Here is a 19450-nt window from a genome sequence, read left to right on the forward strand (position 1 = left end):
CTACTTTCATATTCCCAAAATTATTCTAGTTTTATATGCATTATTATTCTATATCTATTTCACAGAGGATGCATGTTCGCACCGAGAAAAATGTGGAATAATAATAAATAAATAAATAATATATGTTCGTTATTCATGAATTCAAAACAAGTATCGTTAATTTCTAAAAAAATTAGGGTTTTTTTTTTCACAAATTACTTGAGAATCATAGTTTCGAGAAATATCGATCCCAATTGTCATGAGATATAAGAATTGTTTGGTACTGATTCGAGCAGCAAACTCAGATTAGGCAAGAATCTTACTTTCTGGTAGGACAAATTAAGAGGGAATTGGCCCATAAATTGGATAAGGGTTGTTGAAGTTTGTGAGGAATAAGAAAATATGGGAAATTGCGGAATAATAGCTAAAGTAAAAAGAGAGAAATAAACACAAGAATAGCCTCTAGGGCTACGTATATTGTGTAGTTCTGATTCACTTAATTGTTTATAATACATAGATATCTATTTATAGTTGAATGAATGGACTTATACAAGTAAACCTAAATTGACTAATACACGAAAACATAATTAAACCTATATTAAAAAGTATAAATCATTTAAATATTTGAATATATTCATTTCATTATCATCTCTCACTATGTTGAGGAACCTCAACTGTGTCCGAGCAATGAAGCCTTTTCTAGTTATAATGTCGTTTGGCAATTTTATAAATCCCATGGTATTTGTTCTAATTTTATTTCAAATTGAGGGAATTTTGGGATTTTAGAGCTAGATAGATTGTGGCACCAAGATTTTCAATTTATTTATTTTTTTTTTTAAAGTAAAGCAAATTTATTAATAGACGGGGGTGCTACTGAAGTACACAAAAAGTATACAAGAGAAAACACTCAGCAACATCAAGAACAAGGAAAAAGAGCACAAAAATTTACAAAGCTAGAAACATTGAGAAGGTTGTTAACAAAGATCCACCCGAAAGAGGGATTTAAGGAAACCAAGCTATAGATCCGAGCTTGTCTTTTCACAATCATCAAAACTTCGAACATTTCTTTCTCATTAAATGCACCACATTAAACAAGAAGGGATTGCGTTCCAATCATGATTAAAGTCATTCCGACTAAACCTTCTTTTCCAATATGCCAATAGCTCCACCACCCGTCTAGGTTAACCCGGTCTACTCTAAACATCTTTAAAACCAGATTCCATATCTTTCGTGAAGGAGGCGATCAGGAGTTTCCCTACTCTTTTTGCACATACAACATTAATATATCACTATGATGTGACGCTTATGGAGATTATCGATAGTTAGAATTTTCCCTAAGGATGCTGTCCACGTGTAGAATGCCACCCTCAAAGGAGCCTTAGACCTCCATATGCTCTTTCAAGGGAATAAGTGGTCAACGTTGGGGAGAAGATTGACCTCAAAAGATCGTCTTTTAGAAGGAACCAACAAAACTTATCTTCATCGCCCCCTCATCCTCACGGAGTATACAACATTGAAAAAGGAAGAAACCCCAATCATGCACCAATCATATAAGGTTCATGTCCCAATGTACCTCTTCATTGTGAGCAAACATATGGTTAGCCATTAGAGCATCCTTATCCCTTGCAATGCCAAATAAATCCAGAAAGGATGATCCCCGCATCAAATGTCACATCGAAACCTGGTCCGAGAGCCATCACCCACCTCGATATTAACGAAACTAGAAAGGGTGTCCCAGCCCCTCCTAATATGTTTCCTTAAACTCACCCCATGAGGCCCATTGACAACTTTAGAGCACCACCCAGCCGGCAAAATACCATGTTTTTTATCCACAACCTGTCGCCAAAAAGTCTCTTTTTGTAGCATACCTCCATAGCCACTTTCCCAATAGTGCCTGATTGAAAGTGAGCAAACTTCTGATCCTATTGACAGAATTAGATGGCTCTCTACCTACCTAAGAGAACAGAGTTGAGGAAGCAGATTCCTGACGATTGTTGGTAGCAGGTGGCAGACTACATGTTTGTGTGTGCAATGCTAGTTGGAAAATATTCTCATATGTGAGGCTATAGGAAGCAGATGCATGCTAAATTTGTATGTGTGTGTATTTTATAAGCAGACTCTAAAATAGGATTAGGTGCTTAAAAATTAGAAATTGAAGCTTATGGCATTCCAAAATATTATTACTATAATTTAAGTATTTTGCCTTTTCAGTATGAGCCATGTTGAGATGCACTCCTCTGTTGGAGTCAAATATCTGACCATAACCGACAGTTTATAATCCAGACAACAAGAACCCAGGTTTAGACTTAAATCCTTACAAATTCCTTTAGGTTTTGCTTGAGAACCATACAAAAAGAAAAAGAGAGACTAGAGTTCCACATTTCCCAGACATCAGTCTAGAGAACCATGATTCCCTAAGGACCCTAACTCCTATTAGAAGCTACTTATAACTATGAACCTTCTAGGCCCCTCCAGTTTTTTTTTGGACTCTAATTAAACCCATAAATAAAACAAGCCCAAGTCTACTTACAAAACCTAAAATCCCTGAAGGCTTCCTGTTCCAGAATTTACTAATTCCCTGATACAATTTACTAAGGGTTAAATATATTTTAGCCCCCCAAACTACCTTTCTCCGGATGGCCCCCCAAACTACCATTGCTTAGATTCTGGCCCCCCGAATTACCACTTTTTGATTTTTTGGCCCCATCCGTCTATTTATGCCGTTAATTCTAATAGAAATTGACCAAAAACTCGAAAATACCCCTCCTTTAACCGTGGGAATCTCAAAGTGTAAGAGGGGTATTTTCGGATTTATGTTTAAAATTGACGGCATAAATGGATGGATGGGGCCAAAAAATCAGAAAGTGGTAGTTTGGGGGGCCAGAATCTAAGCATTGGTAGTTTGGGGGGGCATCCGGAGAAAGGGTGGTAGTTTGGAGGGCTAAAATATATTTAACCCATTTACTAAAGATAAAAACTCAGAATTATAAATTCCAAAATCAGACTAATAAAGTTTCGTCTCTTTATTGTCCTGCATCAACAGCAGCTAAACATTTTGAATTTGTCCTTATACTTGCCAAGTTGCTTACTTGAAGACCGAATAAATTCTTGTGGTGCTAGAATGAATTTTGATTTATTAGAATTCATTGTCAGTTGGCATATCAAGACTGTGGAGATTCTCCTTTATAACAATAGGACTTTTTATGTATCATAGAAATTTTGACAAGTAATGATTTTCATAATTTCAACATATTTAAACATGCAACGTCAGAAGAAACTATTATGATTCCCATATTCATATCCTATTCTATGTCAAAAAAGAATTTGGAACCTATATCATGTCATGTCAGCCAAGATTGAGGTTTTCTAAGACAGATGATTACTTATTTTTCTTTCTTTTCGGGATGCATCATTTTCAGCTTCTGTTGTTGAAGAATTTGGTCATAGAGAGGACTATGGAACTTTATTTGTCACCACTTTTGAAAGATTTACGATGCACCATCAGTAATGGCTCTTAATTCTTCGTATATATGTGACCAAGAGCCTGATCTAGTGGAGGCCTACACAAATTTTGCATCCATGTTGGTTCGGGGCTCTTCTAAGGTTTCGTATGCCTTTCTTTCTTTTATTTTCGTTTTTTTATAAGTAAATTCAATCTTATTTTCGTTTTTCAAGGGGGAAAAAAAGTTCTCATTTTTCCACAGAAGTTTAGAAATTGAAAGGATTGTGTTTATGCAATCATTTCATTGAAATTTTCAGTTATTTGATGTGTTGCAGGAAGTACTTACTGCATGTGGTTCCCTTCTTGAAGTGTCCTTCCAAAAGGCAGCTATATGTTCCACTGCTATGCATCGTGGGGCAGCACTAGCAGCCATGTCATATTTGTCTTGTAAGTATAACAAATGGCTTTTTTTTTTTTCTTTTTTTATTATTATTATTATTTCCACCCGCTGATTATCGTATCTGAGAAAAGCCATTGACATATTAATTGCATTGTAGCTCAACCATGTATTTCCAGAAAACAAAACACACTTTTACATTTTAGCATTTTTAAAGTCTTATCTTCAGTTAAGGCATGACATATGTCAATTTTCCTCACAGCTAATTATATGTGTCCTCTTGATTTTCTCTTCACTTTCTCACTTCTAGTACTGGCTCAAATTATATGAAACACTAGTTATGTAAGATCCACGTGCTTAGGCGTTGAAACTGATGGATCCACATTTTCCAAAATTAACATTTTATTTAATTTTCGGTAAGATTCAAGCTTAAGACCTACCCTGAGTTCACCCACTCTTTTACCTCTTTGGCCAAGGCCTCCGGCCAAGACTAATAAACTGCTTTTCAGTTCAATCTGTAAAACTCCTTTAGAAACACATGCAAGTTTCTTAACGGGTGGGTGCTACACTTGCTTGTTGGTTAATCTTACCCTCAGCATGCTTATCATGCCAGCCATTGTGTAGATTGTAGATCCCTATCTTCTATCTGCTCTGCTTTACAAGCAGGTTTTCTACTTATGTGCCTTAAATACTTCAGCATAATTTTCTTTAGGTGCTTTCTATGGTGTATGTATATGCTTAAAACCCAGCAGTTTAAAGCACGGAGGAGGTTCATAATCATAGTATCGACTAATTATAATGGTAGGGGTTTTAGTTCTAGATAGGGCAAAGGCAAAAGTGCCCTTGCTGTGATGCAAAGGTCTCTGGGTTTTGTGGGCTGTTCCTGTTGGGGTGTTTGAGTTTCCTTCTGTTTTTGGGTTTTGCGGGTGTTTTTTCTTTTTTATTTCTTTTTCCTATTTTGGTGTCCTTTTTGTATACTTTTTGTATGCTTAGGGGTGCCTTTACACTTTTTATAATTTCTCTACTTATAAAAAAAAAGTATCAACAACTGCTGCGTTTTGTTATGTATCTGTTTAAAATTCTAAGCAATCCACTAAATTAGCAAAACGTAGTGTACATTGCAGTTGATTTCTTTTATTCTCCAAGAAGTTAGTGCTCCCAATGCTTATGCAGTTGACCTTTTGTAGACATTAAAAATTGATGTTTCTGTTACCTATTATAAAAACTGTGTAAGCTGTGTTACAAAAGTATGGTCGACAAGTTTCTTGAATAGGTTTGTATCTGTTGAATTTTGAATTTTTATCTTTTTGGATTGCTGGAGTAATTTTAATTTTGTCAAGAAGAGGTGTTTCAGATCTAATGTTGTTGAGCTTTTAGGTTTCTTGGATGCGGGCCTGGCCTCTTTGTTGGGGCGTGCAACTTGTATTCCTGAAGGATCATTCAGTGCCATGGCAATTCAGGTAATATCTCATAGTGGCGAGGGACTTGTATCGAATGTGGTGTATGCTTTACTTGGCGTTTCAGCAATGTCACAGGTAAATAAAATGTTCTTAATGTCAGTACATTCACATGCACAGAGTAAGTAATATTTATGTGTATGTGTCTATAGCCTAGCTTTATGAAAAACTTTGCATAGTAGGGAGTTCAATCAAAGAAGTAAAATAGCAGACAAAACGAATTAGTGTGGGTAAAGATTGAAGTTCCATTTTTTCATTATCTTCAAGCTAAGGAATTTTTTTTCTTGGACCTTTTTGTTTTATTTGGGCTCTAGTCCGTAGTTATCAGAACCTGGATCTCTATATGGTTAGTGTTCTGCATTTGATTGTTTAGAGACCAAAACCTGGATTAACCCTTATGAACTAAACAGTTTACAGTTGAACCGTGGCAATTGGACTAGTTAGAAACCTGTACCAGTTTGTGTTAATTGAAAAATAGATAAGAATTTTTTTTCTTTTTTGGGAGGTGGGGTTTGGGACTTGAACCAAGAATCCAGAGGTCCAAGTATACTGCCATTACTATGATTCACCAGAAGGCTGTCAAGCTTGTAATAGGCTAATATTTATACACCTTTTAGCTGTACCTTTACTAATGTGTAAACCCATGATTCAGCTGTTGACCGAGTGACCTCACCTCTTGATTGGATTGATGTTGGGTCAGTACGCAGTTCTGAAATTTTGTTAGCCACCAACATATTATTACACTGTTTATCATTTTTTTGTTCTTATTTTGAAGCGTTTGTCCTTGTTAACACGTGGTTTGATCTTTCTTGTATTATGAATAATTATGCTGTAATGTGGATACTTTTGTTCCTGGTTTGCTGGAATACCTTCATGTAAATTTCAACTCAATAACATAGCCGTTCGTCTATCGGGCATATTTGGCAAACGATTTGACCAATTTAATGGCGCTCATTAGTATGCATTCCATCCAATTCCTATACAAAATAGAATGGAGTAATTCACTCTAAAGGGGACACCCATTTGCCTTATTGACAATTGATTTGTTAATGCGATTACATCCATATGGAATACAGCTAAGAAGTTATTTGCTGCTCCCTCTTTATAGGTTCACAAATGTACGACAATCTTGCAACAATTGGCAGCAATTTGCAGTATAAGTGAGAGAATAACCTGGAACGCTAATCTTTGTTGGGAATCTTTGCGTGGATGGCTACACTCAGCGGTCTCTTTCTCTCTCTTGCACTATGTGTTTGTGTGTGTGTGTGTATTCCTGAGCTAGAAAATAGGAAACTTGGCCTATGCATTGCAAATGAGTTGGGGTTGTGTCTTCTGCCAAATTGGAAGGCCTATGCATTGCAAACTAGTTAGGGTTGTGTCTTCTGCCAAATTGGTGGTCTTTGAGTAACTTAAATCCAGCTAAGTTAAATCGGGCAGGTTCAGTTTGGAATTCATGCCACTGTACCTAATAGTCCAAAATCACTTTGACTAGTACTTTTATACTATAGTTTAAATTAATTTTTATGTTTTTAGCAACTTATTTTGCACATATCTTTAACTGTTTTAAGATTTAGGGATAACTTCACAAAAGGGTACCCAACTATAGCACTTTTTCACTTAAGTGTACCAATGTAGCAAAACGTTCGATCGAGTGTATGAATTTATCAAAACCGTTCAATGTAGGGTATTCCGTCACCCTCCGTTCTAAATCGATGACGGAGCCCAAAACACGTGCATTTCACGTGATATTTTAACCTCAAACTACCACTTTTGCCCCTCATCTAAACGATCAAATGGGCATAAGCAAATATGGTACCAAATTTTGTAGCATCTTTGGCCACATTTTGAATATTATTTCCAAATCATTTTCAATTTTCAAATATCCAAGATAATTAAGCTGGAGCTCATGAAGCTTAATCTCTCACCTGTAGAGATGAGAAGGTCAACGGTCTTGTCATCAGGATTTTCACCGGTGACTGTAAAGTACCTCCGGCCGTTGTACGGTTTCCCGGTACTGTGAGAAAATCTGCTGCCTCAGGCCATTGAAGCTGTCCATGGAGTCCTTGAGCTTCTTCCGGAGCTCGTTCACGACGGAGGTCCGAGTCCGGTCCGACGAAGAACCGGGTCCGCAGCCGGGGAGGCTCCGGTTGGCGGCGTTGGAGCGGTCGAAGGCCTCGAGCTTGACCCTGACGACCCTGACGAGCTTGGCCTTCTTGAGGGTGAGGGCGACGTCGGCGTCCATGCGGGAGCGGAGGTCCTTGACGGCCTTGGCGTTGTGTTGGGTGAGGCTCTGCCCGTGGGAGCTCTGGAGGGCCTCGTAGAGGCTGTCCATCTCCTTGAGCTTGTCCTTGACGGCCTCCACGTCCTCGAAGAACTCGTCGAGGTAGACGCCGGTGGAGGACATCTCGATTACATGGTAGTCCCGGGAGGTTTGCTCGCCTCGGAAGCGAGAGAAGCCAGGGTAGGAGCCGGCAGAGAAGAGGTCGTTCATCTTTCTTCTTCTTCTTCTTCTTCTTCGCTGGTACCTGGAAAAAGCGTTGGGAATGGAGGAGTACTGGAACACCTCTTATAATTGTGGAGTCGTGGTCTTCATTGATGGCAGGCCTTGCACTCAAGTCATCGCATTAATATTCTCTCTCTGACATTTCAAAGCTTAATCCACGTGGAGTCGTCGTCTTTTGATCGTTTAGATGAGGGGCAAAAGTGGTAGTTCGAGGCTAAAATATCACGTGAAACGCACGTGTTTTGGGCTCCGTCATCGATTTAGAACGGAGGGTGACGGAATACCCTACATTGAACGGTTTTGATAAATTCATACACTCGATTGAACGTTTTGCTACATTAGTACCCTTAAGTGAAAAAGCGTTATAGTTGGGTACCATTTTGTGAAGTTATCCCTAAGATTTATTATCAGGAGGTATTGTTTGGGTTTGTTCTACTATATGTTACGCAGTTACAGGTTCATGTTCAGGATAGACTGACTATTTTGAACCCATCCTGCCATGTTATGCATCCAAGTGGCAAGTGGTGTGCCCTACTGGTCCCTCTTTGGAGGTCATGTTTCATGTTAGTGCTTCCTGATGGAAAACGTAAGCAGGCAAACATATTACTTGTGGCTAGATGGTACAAACCTGTATATCCAAATGAATTTGGAGTATTCCCAATTGGGGCTGCTGCATCTGCAAGCTTAGTGGCAAGAAATTGATGATATATGAAGAATGTATGACAAACCAACCTTCTGAAATTGGAAGTTCAAATTTGTCAAGTTTGATGGGATCTTTGGTTCTCTCAATGATCGAGAACATTCATATATGTAGCATAAATGATACTCAAAACCTTCTTAGGCTAAAGAATCTTCCATTGATCTATTTCCTTTAGAAAATGAAAGTGTTCCATGTGAATGAAAAAGGTGTAAGGACATGCTCTCTGTAATAAAAGTTTGTATAACCCAAAACCCATAGGCAACGTACTCACACTTACACACTAGTGTTTTCAGTTCTGTATATATATATATATATATAGTCAATCTCATCGCTACATTTGAATATCATGAAATCTTTAAACTCTGGAGCTTTAATTATTTGTTAGTGTACAATGCTGCAATTGAAGATGTTTTCAACATGATATTTTTTCTTGTCTGCCAAAACAGAGACCTTTCATGAGTTACCTGTAACCAGCCATCTGCTTACTTTGCTTTTGTAAATGGTCTCTTGCATTTCAGATTATTTGACTGCTTGAGTTATACAGGTGCATGGACTTCCAGTTGAATATCTAAACCATGGGGAAGCAGAATCTCTAGTGCCGGTTTGGTTGAAAGCTCTTGCTGGTGCAGCCTCAGACTATCTTGAGAGCAAAAGCTGTGATGGGGGAAGAAGTAGTTATGGGCATATGCAAGGGATAGGGGGAAGAGTTCTAAAGCGTCTAGTCCGCGAGTTTGCTGATTGTCACCGTAATGTCCCAAATTTGACTTGACTGCAGCAAAACAATTCTGCTATGTTGTATAGAGCTGATCCAGTCAGCTTCAAGAGCTAACCGAGCCTTCTTCCAGTGGCTGACAGCACCTGTAACATTTGTAAATTGATGGCTTGCTCTAAAGGTTGGTCAGTTAATCTTGGGCCTATTATTTGAGCGATGTCCCCACATATATATATTCTGATGATTCTTCTGTAGTCTTGTACAGTATCATGTCCCCAATTTTGTCATATCCCCGGAGGAGAATAGAATTTATTCTGTTCCATTTTATTTTATTTAATTATTTATTTATTTTCAGCACGGATCAGATCCCTATGTCAAAAGATGAGGATACAGACGGTTGAAAAGTGATGATATTTATTGTTCTAATTCTGCATTAATGTTACGTAGAAGGCCAGCAAAACATGATTTTCGCTTGCTGATTTAGCTGTTGAATATATTTCATAAAAAGGCTACTTTTCGTCAACGTTTCTTGGTAAATAATCCTTTCTGAAATTGGAGGTGATGCAATCCTCCCTTTCTTTGCGTGCTAGAATGCATGCGGGAGCTTACTCAACTTATTTACCAATACCATCCAGTATACTTTCGGCATCCTCATACGGATAGGGATCCACCGGAATTAGTTGTTCAAATTGCTAGGGCATCTATTGCTAAGAGTGCCCGTGTGGGCATCAGTTGTCCAAAAAAATTTGGACTGTCTGGCCACTTATATGAATAGTTAAGTCTTACATAAGTTTTCTCAGAATAGTTATCCAAATGCACCAAATTGCTAACAATTTAGATAGCTAATTGATTTGCATCCCAATCCGGTTATGCGGGCATCTCCCCAAAGTGTTGGATAATATATTTGTTAGATATTAATTAATGATTAAATTCATCATTTCTTATAGAGAGTGATTTTAAACTTTAATTTTAGATCATTTCTCTCATTTAAGTTAAATATTTCACATATTTGTTCAAATTTATCTAGAAGAAAGAGAGTTTTAAAATATTAATTAAAAGATTAAATTCATTATTTTCAATAAACTTAAACTTTTGCTATAAATAGTAATTTAAATATATTCAAAGTACATATTTACACGCATGGTTGGTTGCTCATTTCACAGATGATTCTAATATTTTTTATTGGAGAAATGATTTTTGAACATAACTTAGTACATCTTTCGTACATCACTTTTTTAAATCAACTATTAGATTTATAGGACCCACATGTGAATCCTTGTGGGTCCTATAAATCCAATAGTTGATTTAGAAGAGTGATGTACAAAAGATGTACTAGTGATGTGCATGTAACATGTCTCCTAACGTAATGGGCTACACGAGCTAAGGCTTCCATAAGCATCTCAAAAGTAACTCCAAGCCAACTTAAGTTGATACCAAAATAAGTTACAATAACTCCAAGCCAATTTACATTAAAACCTCGGTCATTCTGCCACTTCTGCTTTTTCAAGTCCAGAATACCAAAAAGAAGGCAATCTTACCTCAACAATCATTCTGCCGCGCGCCTTTGCCACTTTTGCTTCAAGCCAACATCTTCCGATTTATTCTTAATTCTATACTTTCTGGAATGGTTTCTGATATTCATTTATAAATATTCGTTAGTCTTTCAAACAACCCAGTGTCAAAGGTTTCATAACAAGTCAAGGAACAATAAATCGATCATATATAACATCGATCTGGTTGTAACACAAATTCAAAGATGTAAGATATATGTAGCCACTGCATGTAGGGTTTTTGTCCACTTGGACATATGCCCTGAAAGGTTGAACCACCTAAATTCCTTATGTCCCTTCTATTTTATATTATCACTGCATAAGTAATTACCTCTAACGTTCCTATTTGACTACAAGCCAAAACAATTCTTTGGTTTTTATTTAAAGCGATTATGCAAAAGAGAAATACCCATGTGTTTATGATACTGGAAGTAGCTAGCCTAGACCCCCGAGTATCTTCTGTTCTCATTGATGGACATTGGGCATGGCCTCCTGCTTGGTTAGATCTCCTTGTGGAGATCTAGAGTAGCTTGTTTGCTGTTGATATTGGTGATAGGGATACTCCAGTTTGGAAGTCAAAAAAAGGGGGTCTATTCTTGCTTTGAAACTTGGAACTGCCTTAGGACCAAGTTCCCAAAGGTATCTTGCTGTCATGTTGTCTGGTTTCCCTTGGCTATCCCACGACATGCTTTTATCCTGTGGCTTATTTTCAGGGCCGCTCTTGTTACAAAGGATCAGATGTGCTGGTGGGGATTTGAGGGTAATACTCTTTGCAGGTTTTGTTATGGGGAACAAGAAGCTATAGCTCATCTTTTCTTCCACTGCAGTTTTTGTAGGAGAATATGGAGACACTTGATGTACTTGTGTTTGGTTCAGAAGCCGTGTATTGAATGAGATGATATTGTGCGATGGTCATGTACACTCAAAGGTCATGGTTTGCAGGCTCTACTCTGTAAACTTTGTTTGGCGGCTGCTGTTTATCATTTGTGGAGATTGAGAAATGATTTATGTCATAGGAACACTCCACGGACGAAAGAAGCTCTTGTTGCTCAAATTCAGTGGGAAGTTAGGAGTAGACTCATGTTTAGGAGGAAGATTGAGCGGTCGGCTATGTCTGTTCGTCTTGTTCAGATTTGGAAGTTGTAACCTTGTGCTTTGATGTTCTCTGTTTTAGCCGGGTGTTATTTTCTATTGTAGGTTATGGATTTCCTGTGTAGTGTTTGTGTTGTTCCCCGTTGTTGGGAGAGTTTCCAGTTTTGACTGGAATGAATTGTAATTGAAGTGTGTGGTTATAAAAAAAAGAAATACCCATGTGTAAGAATTGTCAAAAATTGAAGAGTTTGGAAGTGTTTCCCTCACCTAGAAGTTGTGGCTGATGTTTCAGGCTTATCCCTTAAACTTAGTGAGGATAGCGATCTCGAGAGGAACTGCACACTATCACCTTTAGGACACCTAGTGGAGGTGGAGTCCAATGGCCATCTCATCGGGACAACTAAACTCCTGTACCAAATTCAAACTAATGAGTGGTGGGATCATAAGTTAAATGTATTATATTTAAAAGCAAATCCAGATAAGCTCATACCCCTCTACGCATCTGTGTTCACAACGATGCATCTTATCCACTGTGTAGTTCCCAAATACCATGTCAAGATCCTTTGCTAGTTTTTTTATATCAGATAATGGTGCAACATCCCAAAACTTCATAACCTGAATGTGACATGAATACTCCTTGAGAATATCTACAGTCCAAACCAGATTCAGCCGCCCATCGACCTTGCATGTCTCTAAAAGTTGAGAAGAAGTACCATCATGGACAATGAGGTTTCTCTTCTCATGAGGCTGGCGCCAACCACTTGAAAGCTTTTCCAACAGAAAAAGTACTTCACTACGAATCTCTACATTGCGAATTCTAGCCATAGATTTCTGGAAATTTATGCCGAAGTAAACCTGTATTTAATTAAGATAATAGTTATCTGATTTTTGTTTTAGGAACTAGTAAATTCATGCGAGTACAAATCCAGTACAAAATCAAAATTCCACCAAAACATTGCATGCACCTACCTTCCATCTAGCCTCTCTGAAGAGTGCAGAGTCATTACTGAGTAAAACGTCAAGCTTTTCAAACTCCACCAATGTAGCAGTAATTGCCCGAGCCAAGCTCTTGTCCTCATTGGCATCATAGAAACACCCACGTTCCTTGGCATTAAGGACTAGATTCTTCCAAACAGAGTCACTCTTGAGTAAAGTGACCTCATTCCCCAAAATCCAAAGGCAATACCTAAAGAATGAAACAGTGATCAAATTTTAATTTGCAAAACCGACAGAAACTGAAACGTTTTTCATGTGCATGCAGCACAAGCACAACAAGTAATACCTTGCTCGAGTCAGTGCCACATTTGCTCTTTGTCGGTTGGAAAGGAAACCGACTCTTCCACTCCCATTACATCTTACAGTAGAGATAATTATCACATCATCCTCACCTCCTTGGAACCCATCAACAGATCGAACATTCAAAGTGAAGCCACTAACAGACTTGTTGTATTTTCTGACCCTCTCTTCAATGGCAGAAACTTGAGCCTTATATGGTGATATGACTCCTATACTAACCTTCTTTTTTGTGACCAAGAATTCTGTCACAAAAACAGGAAATGGTAAGAGGAATTCATATCATTTGTCTATTCTGGATGATAATAAGCAATAAAACATTTAAACATACGTTTAAAAAGATTGTCAACTATCTCAGAGACCACAGCAGCCTCAACCATATTCTTCCGACTGTAACCGAGACCGAATTCCTCCCTTCCATGAACTACACTTATAAAAGAGTAGGAGCTGTACATGTTGCCCTGAAGGAAACGCTTCTCGTAGTCTCTTCCTTTAACATTTAGAGCATCTGAAATCTGTTTGTCATAGAACTCTGTGTTTGGAAATAAGCTGATGGATGGATGCATCCTGTACTGGACATCAAGAAGGTGCTTCTGGCGCCCCAACATGACCAGTCTTTCGAACAAACTTCTTCCAAATTCAGCCGTCTTGGATATCTAAGAAGTGCACATTCAAAAGTTGTTAAACAAAGTGGTAGATGTTCATAATTTGCAAAGATAAAAGAACCAAGGATAAAACTCTAACCTCGCTTTTAACCATTGCAGGGAGCTGCCTCTCATCCCCTATGAGAATAGCATGGCGGACGCCAGATAGCTGTAAAGGAATAGCTGATTCACATTCTTTAAGCTGAGCAGCTTCATCGATAACCAAAAATTCCATGCTTCCTTCAGTACTGTATAATTTAGCAGAGCTTGATGCAGTAGAGAACACTAGGCATGCATTTGCCAAGCAAAAGTTTTTTATCGATTCGTAAGAAGTTAAATCTGGAACTAAGGATTTCAGAGATAAGGTCAAATATCTCAGTATCTGAAGGCACTCTTGTCTCATACTCAACTTTGCAAGGCAACCCAAACTGCTTCCTAAGTCTTCAAAATTATTGAAAACTTGTAATAACCCTTCATTTGCTACACTAACACCTCGCAACAAAGTTTCAAGAGATTTAAGCAATGTCAGAGCTCTTCTCATCTTTTTCACTTCCTCTAACGGTAGTAGAGAAGTTGGTAAGTGCGTATACAAATTAACCATACAAAACTTCAGTTGCTCATGAATTAAACAAAATGTCTTCTTTAAAAACTCCTCAAACGTCAAAGGATCATCATCATCGTCCTTTTTGAGCTCATCATCCCCCTTATTGTTTTCCTCCTTCCTTTTATATTCCTTATTGTTTTCATCCTTCATTTTATATTCCTTTCTTTTTTCCTCCTTTCTTTTGTTCTCCTTCATTTTTTCCTCCTTTCTTTTTTCCTGCTCACTTTTTTCTTCCTTTCTTTTGTCCCCCTTCCTTTTCTCTTCCTTTCTTTTTTCCTCCTTCCTTTTTTCATCTTCTTGTTTTCTTTCCAAGTATTCTTCGTACTGGGATTTTGAGTCATCAAGCAAAGATACCATTGATTCTAAGCCATTTCTCCAGCCAGAGAGAGGAGCAAAGCACTTCACAAGCACATCAACACGATAGTCGAGAAATACATCAAGAAGATCTTTACGTTCACCAAACTTCAATCTTTCATTTGGCTGAAAACGATCATAAATCTTCATTCTCTTACCATTCCCGAATAAAACTATATCTCCAAGCCCGTATGGGTCATACTCTGGTGATTCCCTGACCAACCTCAACAGCCGTGTTGTAACTTCCAAAACCGCAATGTTAGTTGGAGCACATGTTAATGTTCTTCCCTTCATTTGAAGGAGGGCATGTAATAAGACACCAACAGTCTTTGTTTTCCCGGTCCCTGGAGGGCCCCATATCAGTTTGACAGGATTCTGATGATTGCAGTCTCTCATACCAATGCAGCTTAAAACCGCAGCTTCTTGAGAGCCATTTAGATTATAAGAGCCGATCATGTCCTGTAGATTAGAAGGGGTAGGACTGTTTTTTCCTTTAGAAAAGCAAGTCAAACAATTTTCATCATCCTGTTAGGATTAAATATACAATGTATCAGCAATGTCAGTCTTCAAAGAGAAGGTTACTAATACTTGAGAATTAATGTATGATGTGTGTGACATTGAAGAGCAAAATGAGTTAAAATTCTTACAGTTGAATTGGCTTGCAGTACTGTTTTAATAATGTTTCTGTTCCCCCCTTCCGAATCTGGGTGCAGTGCTTTCCATATACGAACATTTGTAGTCATATTCATAAGATGAACTGCAAAAAGTGTTCCTTTCTTGTATTTGTGCATGTATTCCTCATAAGTTAAAATGGGCTTTGATGCCAGTATCGATACCATACTAAACTCATCTGTCTCTAAGTCTCTTGGCCGAAGAACATAAGCTATAAGATAGAATCTTTTGGGCATGTTCAAATCATCAATGCATTTTGGTTTAACATATGTTAAGGCAATAAGATCACCAGACTCGGGTTCATATTTTCCTTCATCTTTCTCAGTATCTTTCGCTTTCTTCAACTCAGAATCTTTTATGTTCTCTAATTTAATTTCATAAAACAAGCCTTTGGGAGGTTTAAATGTTTTAGATGTTTCAACATATTCTATTTCACAAGTGGGTGCTTGAGACAGCGCTGTTATGTTGGAAAACAAATCAGCATGTGTTTCCTCAATTAATGAAGGAACGAATGACTTCTTGTAATCTGTCACTGACGAGAATGTTTCTGGGATCTTTTTAACCTGTCAATAAATGATGTCACAGTTATGAATGGAAATGCCATGACTCATATATATATGAGAGAAGATCTACATGGAGGCTTGTGGGAGCAAAATGTACGTCTTTGAATGAAAAATTACACATAAATTAAGAAATATAAAAAGCAATTAAATTCCCATCAATCTTTTTTGTAAAATCTCAAGAATGCAGAGGGAGATGCAATAAATCAATTCTAATTAAATAGGAAAGCACTCGAACCAAATTCCAATTAATCGATCAATATTTTTAAAAAATAAAAATAAATTGTTAATATAATACATCAATATTTTCAATATTAGGTATGACATTACATGGCACACATCCTTAATTAGCATGGTAGACCACTTAAATCTGTATGTTTTCTCTTTCCCCCTTCTCCGATTTATTCTTCTGTTATTTTATTTTTATTTTTATATTTTATATTGCAATAATTAAATGAGCAATCTTAATTTCTTTAAAAGTACCTATAACCTATTAGATGGAGGGCTTACCATTCCTTGAAGATGATTAAGTTGCAATATATATATAATTTAGATTTAGGAAATATGTGAAGTACGTACAAGTACGATGTTAATTGTTAGAAACCATCACTAGCTACCAATGGATTTTCACCTTGCTTTCCAATTGGTACTGTTAGGAAAAGATTGACACATTCAAAAGTATTTTAATAAGATCGTATTGTAATATATTGGGACACATCTCAATCCAGATCGAAATTTAAGCTTAATTATGAGTTTATGTCTAACTGTGTTATATTAACCATTTACACATGCAACATCTTTTCAATGCGAGACTAAACCTGGCATCCTTCTTGCAGGAGCTCATACTTTAGTTTGAGCCTTAGAAGGAAGCAAGCTCAGGGATTCACTTGATCGGATGGGGCCAGCTATCATTTGTAGTAGTATCAGGATTTGGAAAGGATGATAGGGATTTTCCGACTATCCGAACTTGATGTCTACACTCGCATGTATATACTCAACAATCTTCTCTTGCTCATATATGTTCATCGACATCTAACTAAACTCCCCCTCACTTAAATCATGTGGGAGCTAGATGTCTTTTTATATCAAATCATTCACGTGGGACTAGGAATACATACACTCTACACTCCCCCTCAACCATTTGCCTTTTGTTGGTGAATGTTAAAGCATTTATTAAATTATTAAATTTACTTATTAGCTTAAGTTTTTAGGATAAGTGATAATTTAACATGGTATCAAAGTTAAAGGTCCTAAGTACATTGGAATTTTTCTTCAATCATTCACCTACATTTCAATTATATATATATATAATACACACACACACGTGTCGAGTCTCACTTATTCAAAATAAGTTTGAACCCACACGTTAAATTTATCCCAATTGGACTTCGGTGGAGGACGTACAAGACAAAATTCAGCAACCGCCGCATAAGATTTTTAGCCGGCTTCACACAAAGCTCTCATTCAGCAACCACCACACAAGCAAAATACGTAAATTTTGGTGTTTTATGTAATTAGTAAATCTTATTATGTTCTTTTCTATTTGTTTGTGATCCAAAATTTCAATTTGTCACAAGGTACATGGAAATTGGCGTATATTCCTCATCTAATTGTTTGCCATGCCTAGAACCCCCTTCTTGATGATTATGAATAGACAGACTAGCTATCAACTTTACCTCAACAAATAACAATGCCACACATAAGATTAGAATCGGCATTTAGAAAGACTTGAATTTCCATTGTTGAAATCATTTGAATAGATATGCTAAGATCAATTCATGGCTCTTAATTTAACATGATGAAACTAATTAACTGCGATAACATGATTTATAGGCTAGTTCAGATAAAAAAGAAAAACACACCAACCTGATTTTTGTAAAGATCTTCATTGAGAACATCCCCAAGGGACCAAGAGAACACCAAGTCTATAAAGCTTCTACGAACATGGTCTTCCCTGTTGGCACTAATCTCCTCCATTTCTTCTCAGTGATTTCTGCATAACCGGTCAATTTGCTAAAACCCAGAAGTTCATAATGCACGCAAGCCAATTAAAGGGGAGAGAGAGAACTTTCCACTGAAGAAAATAGGCTACAAAAAATTTACCAATCGTATGGCTATGGCTAGCTAGTACATGGACATGGCCATAAATAAAGATAGCTAATTAAACACCCATTATCATGCTGGACATATGCTTTTCTTCCAAAAATCCCATGTGTCGCTAATAATGATCGATCATCAAAAGCAGAATGACCTACAACACAAATGACCAGAGTGAGAAAAAGGTCTAAAGAAGACGACGACCACAAATCAAATTAAAGTAATTGTTAGTGCATGAAAAAGTTATGCTTGTCTTCATCCAAAAAAAAAAAAGTTATGCATGTCTTCGTAGGTATGCACCATTCAACACCCTGTTCCATCCGTACGACTAACATGCAATGCTAATAAGATGCATGGATTCTTATGTTTCGTACTTTAGGATGATGAACATTGTAATTAAATAAAAACAAGTGTGAAGAAAAGAAAGGAAAAGACAGAAACAGAGAATATATAGTAAGAAGAAAAGGAAGAAGATCGAAGAGATTCTTATACCGGCCTTCGATGCTTTTTTTCTATGTATTGGGTTTTAAGACTCGTATAACGTACTTTCTGATAACCTCAGGGACCAAAATTCCTAGATACCATGAATGAAATCATTTCTTGTTACTTTTCGTCACACTAATGTACGGAACATAGGGAAAGGTAAAGCCCTTTTTTTTTCCCCCACTTTTTCTTTTTTCTATCTTTCTTCCCTCAATCAAAGCAGAAATCCTGCCACTTTACGACACATGACAGTAAGGCTTTTCAGAAGAGCCCACAAAACCGACCTCGTGGAGTCGTGGGTGGAACCCATGATCAACAGATAGAAGAGACCACGTATGATACTTAGCAGTTAACGATGGATTTAGTTAGGAAGACAGTTTTGTAGAAAAATAAAGAAGGGTTGCTTTTCCCAGTGGGATTAAGCAAACTGAATAAGCTAGAGAGTCAAGGGTCACAAGCAACTTTTCTAGTTTTCTTTATTTCTTAAAACATTTAACTAGAATTTCTATAAATTTCTCCACATGAAATTATCTAAAATTTCATGTGCTTGAGATATGAGAAGCTCCTAGCTAGAGAACACAATCTTTAAATAGAATACTGCAAGGCATCCACACACGATAAGTCAGTGTTCAGACACAACTAAAGTTTTGTAACCCTAATTGTCTACTTGTTTGGACATATAGTCGTTTCGTCTAAACATGCCTCAACCAGATATACGCCATCTGTAATTTAGGTGGGTCTTTTTCATATTTAAATATTTATTTTTTTTCCGAACGACTTGTAAAATTCATCTTTGTTAGGAGACATTTAATTTCAACAGATGTCATATTTTGTGTTGAACTACATATAATTCTTTTTAAGTAAAATTTAATTTATTTCATTCTAAAAAATATTTTAATGGACAACTTAGT

General features: G+C 37.2%; 2 protein-coding genes across 2 annotated transcripts; one reads left to right on the plus strand and one right to left on the minus strand.

Annotated features, from left to right (window-relative positions):
- The first annotated feature begins 3436 nt into the window (after positions 1-3436).
- On the plus strand, positions 3437-9616 carry LOC133859496 (uncharacterized). The gene is made up of 5 exons (XM_062294912.1): positions 3437-3582; positions 3757-3868; positions 5196-5353; positions 6384-6500; positions 9023-9616. Exons 1-5 carry the CDS (start codon positions 3487-3489, stop codon positions 9245-9247), a joined length of 708 nt encoding a protein of 235 aa, XP_062150896.1. The 5' UTR covers positions 3437-3486; the 3' UTR covers positions 9248-9616.
- A 2479-nt stretch (positions 9617-12095) lies between these two features.
- Positions 12096-17936, minus strand: LOC133860511 (uncharacterized). Its single transcript, XM_062296100.1, has 9 exons — positions 17826-17936; positions 15375-15962; positions 14684-15252; positions 13870-14485; positions 13457-13781; positions 13115-13370; positions 12802-13018; positions 12323-12687; positions 12096-12240 (listed from the first exon to the last, which is right to left on the minus strand). Exons 1-9 carry the CDS (start codon positions 17934-17936, stop codon positions 12096-12098), a joined length of 3192 nt encoding a protein of 1063 aa, XP_062152084.1.
- Positions 17937-19450: the final 1514 nt, after the last annotated feature.

This window comes from Alnus glutinosa, chromosome 2 (assembly GCF_958979055.1).
Source record: "Alnus glutinosa chromosome 2, dhAlnGlut1.1, whole genome shotgun sequence".
Taxonomy (NCBI): Eukaryota; Viridiplantae; Streptophyta; class Magnoliopsida; order Fagales; family Betulaceae; genus Alnus; species Alnus glutinosa.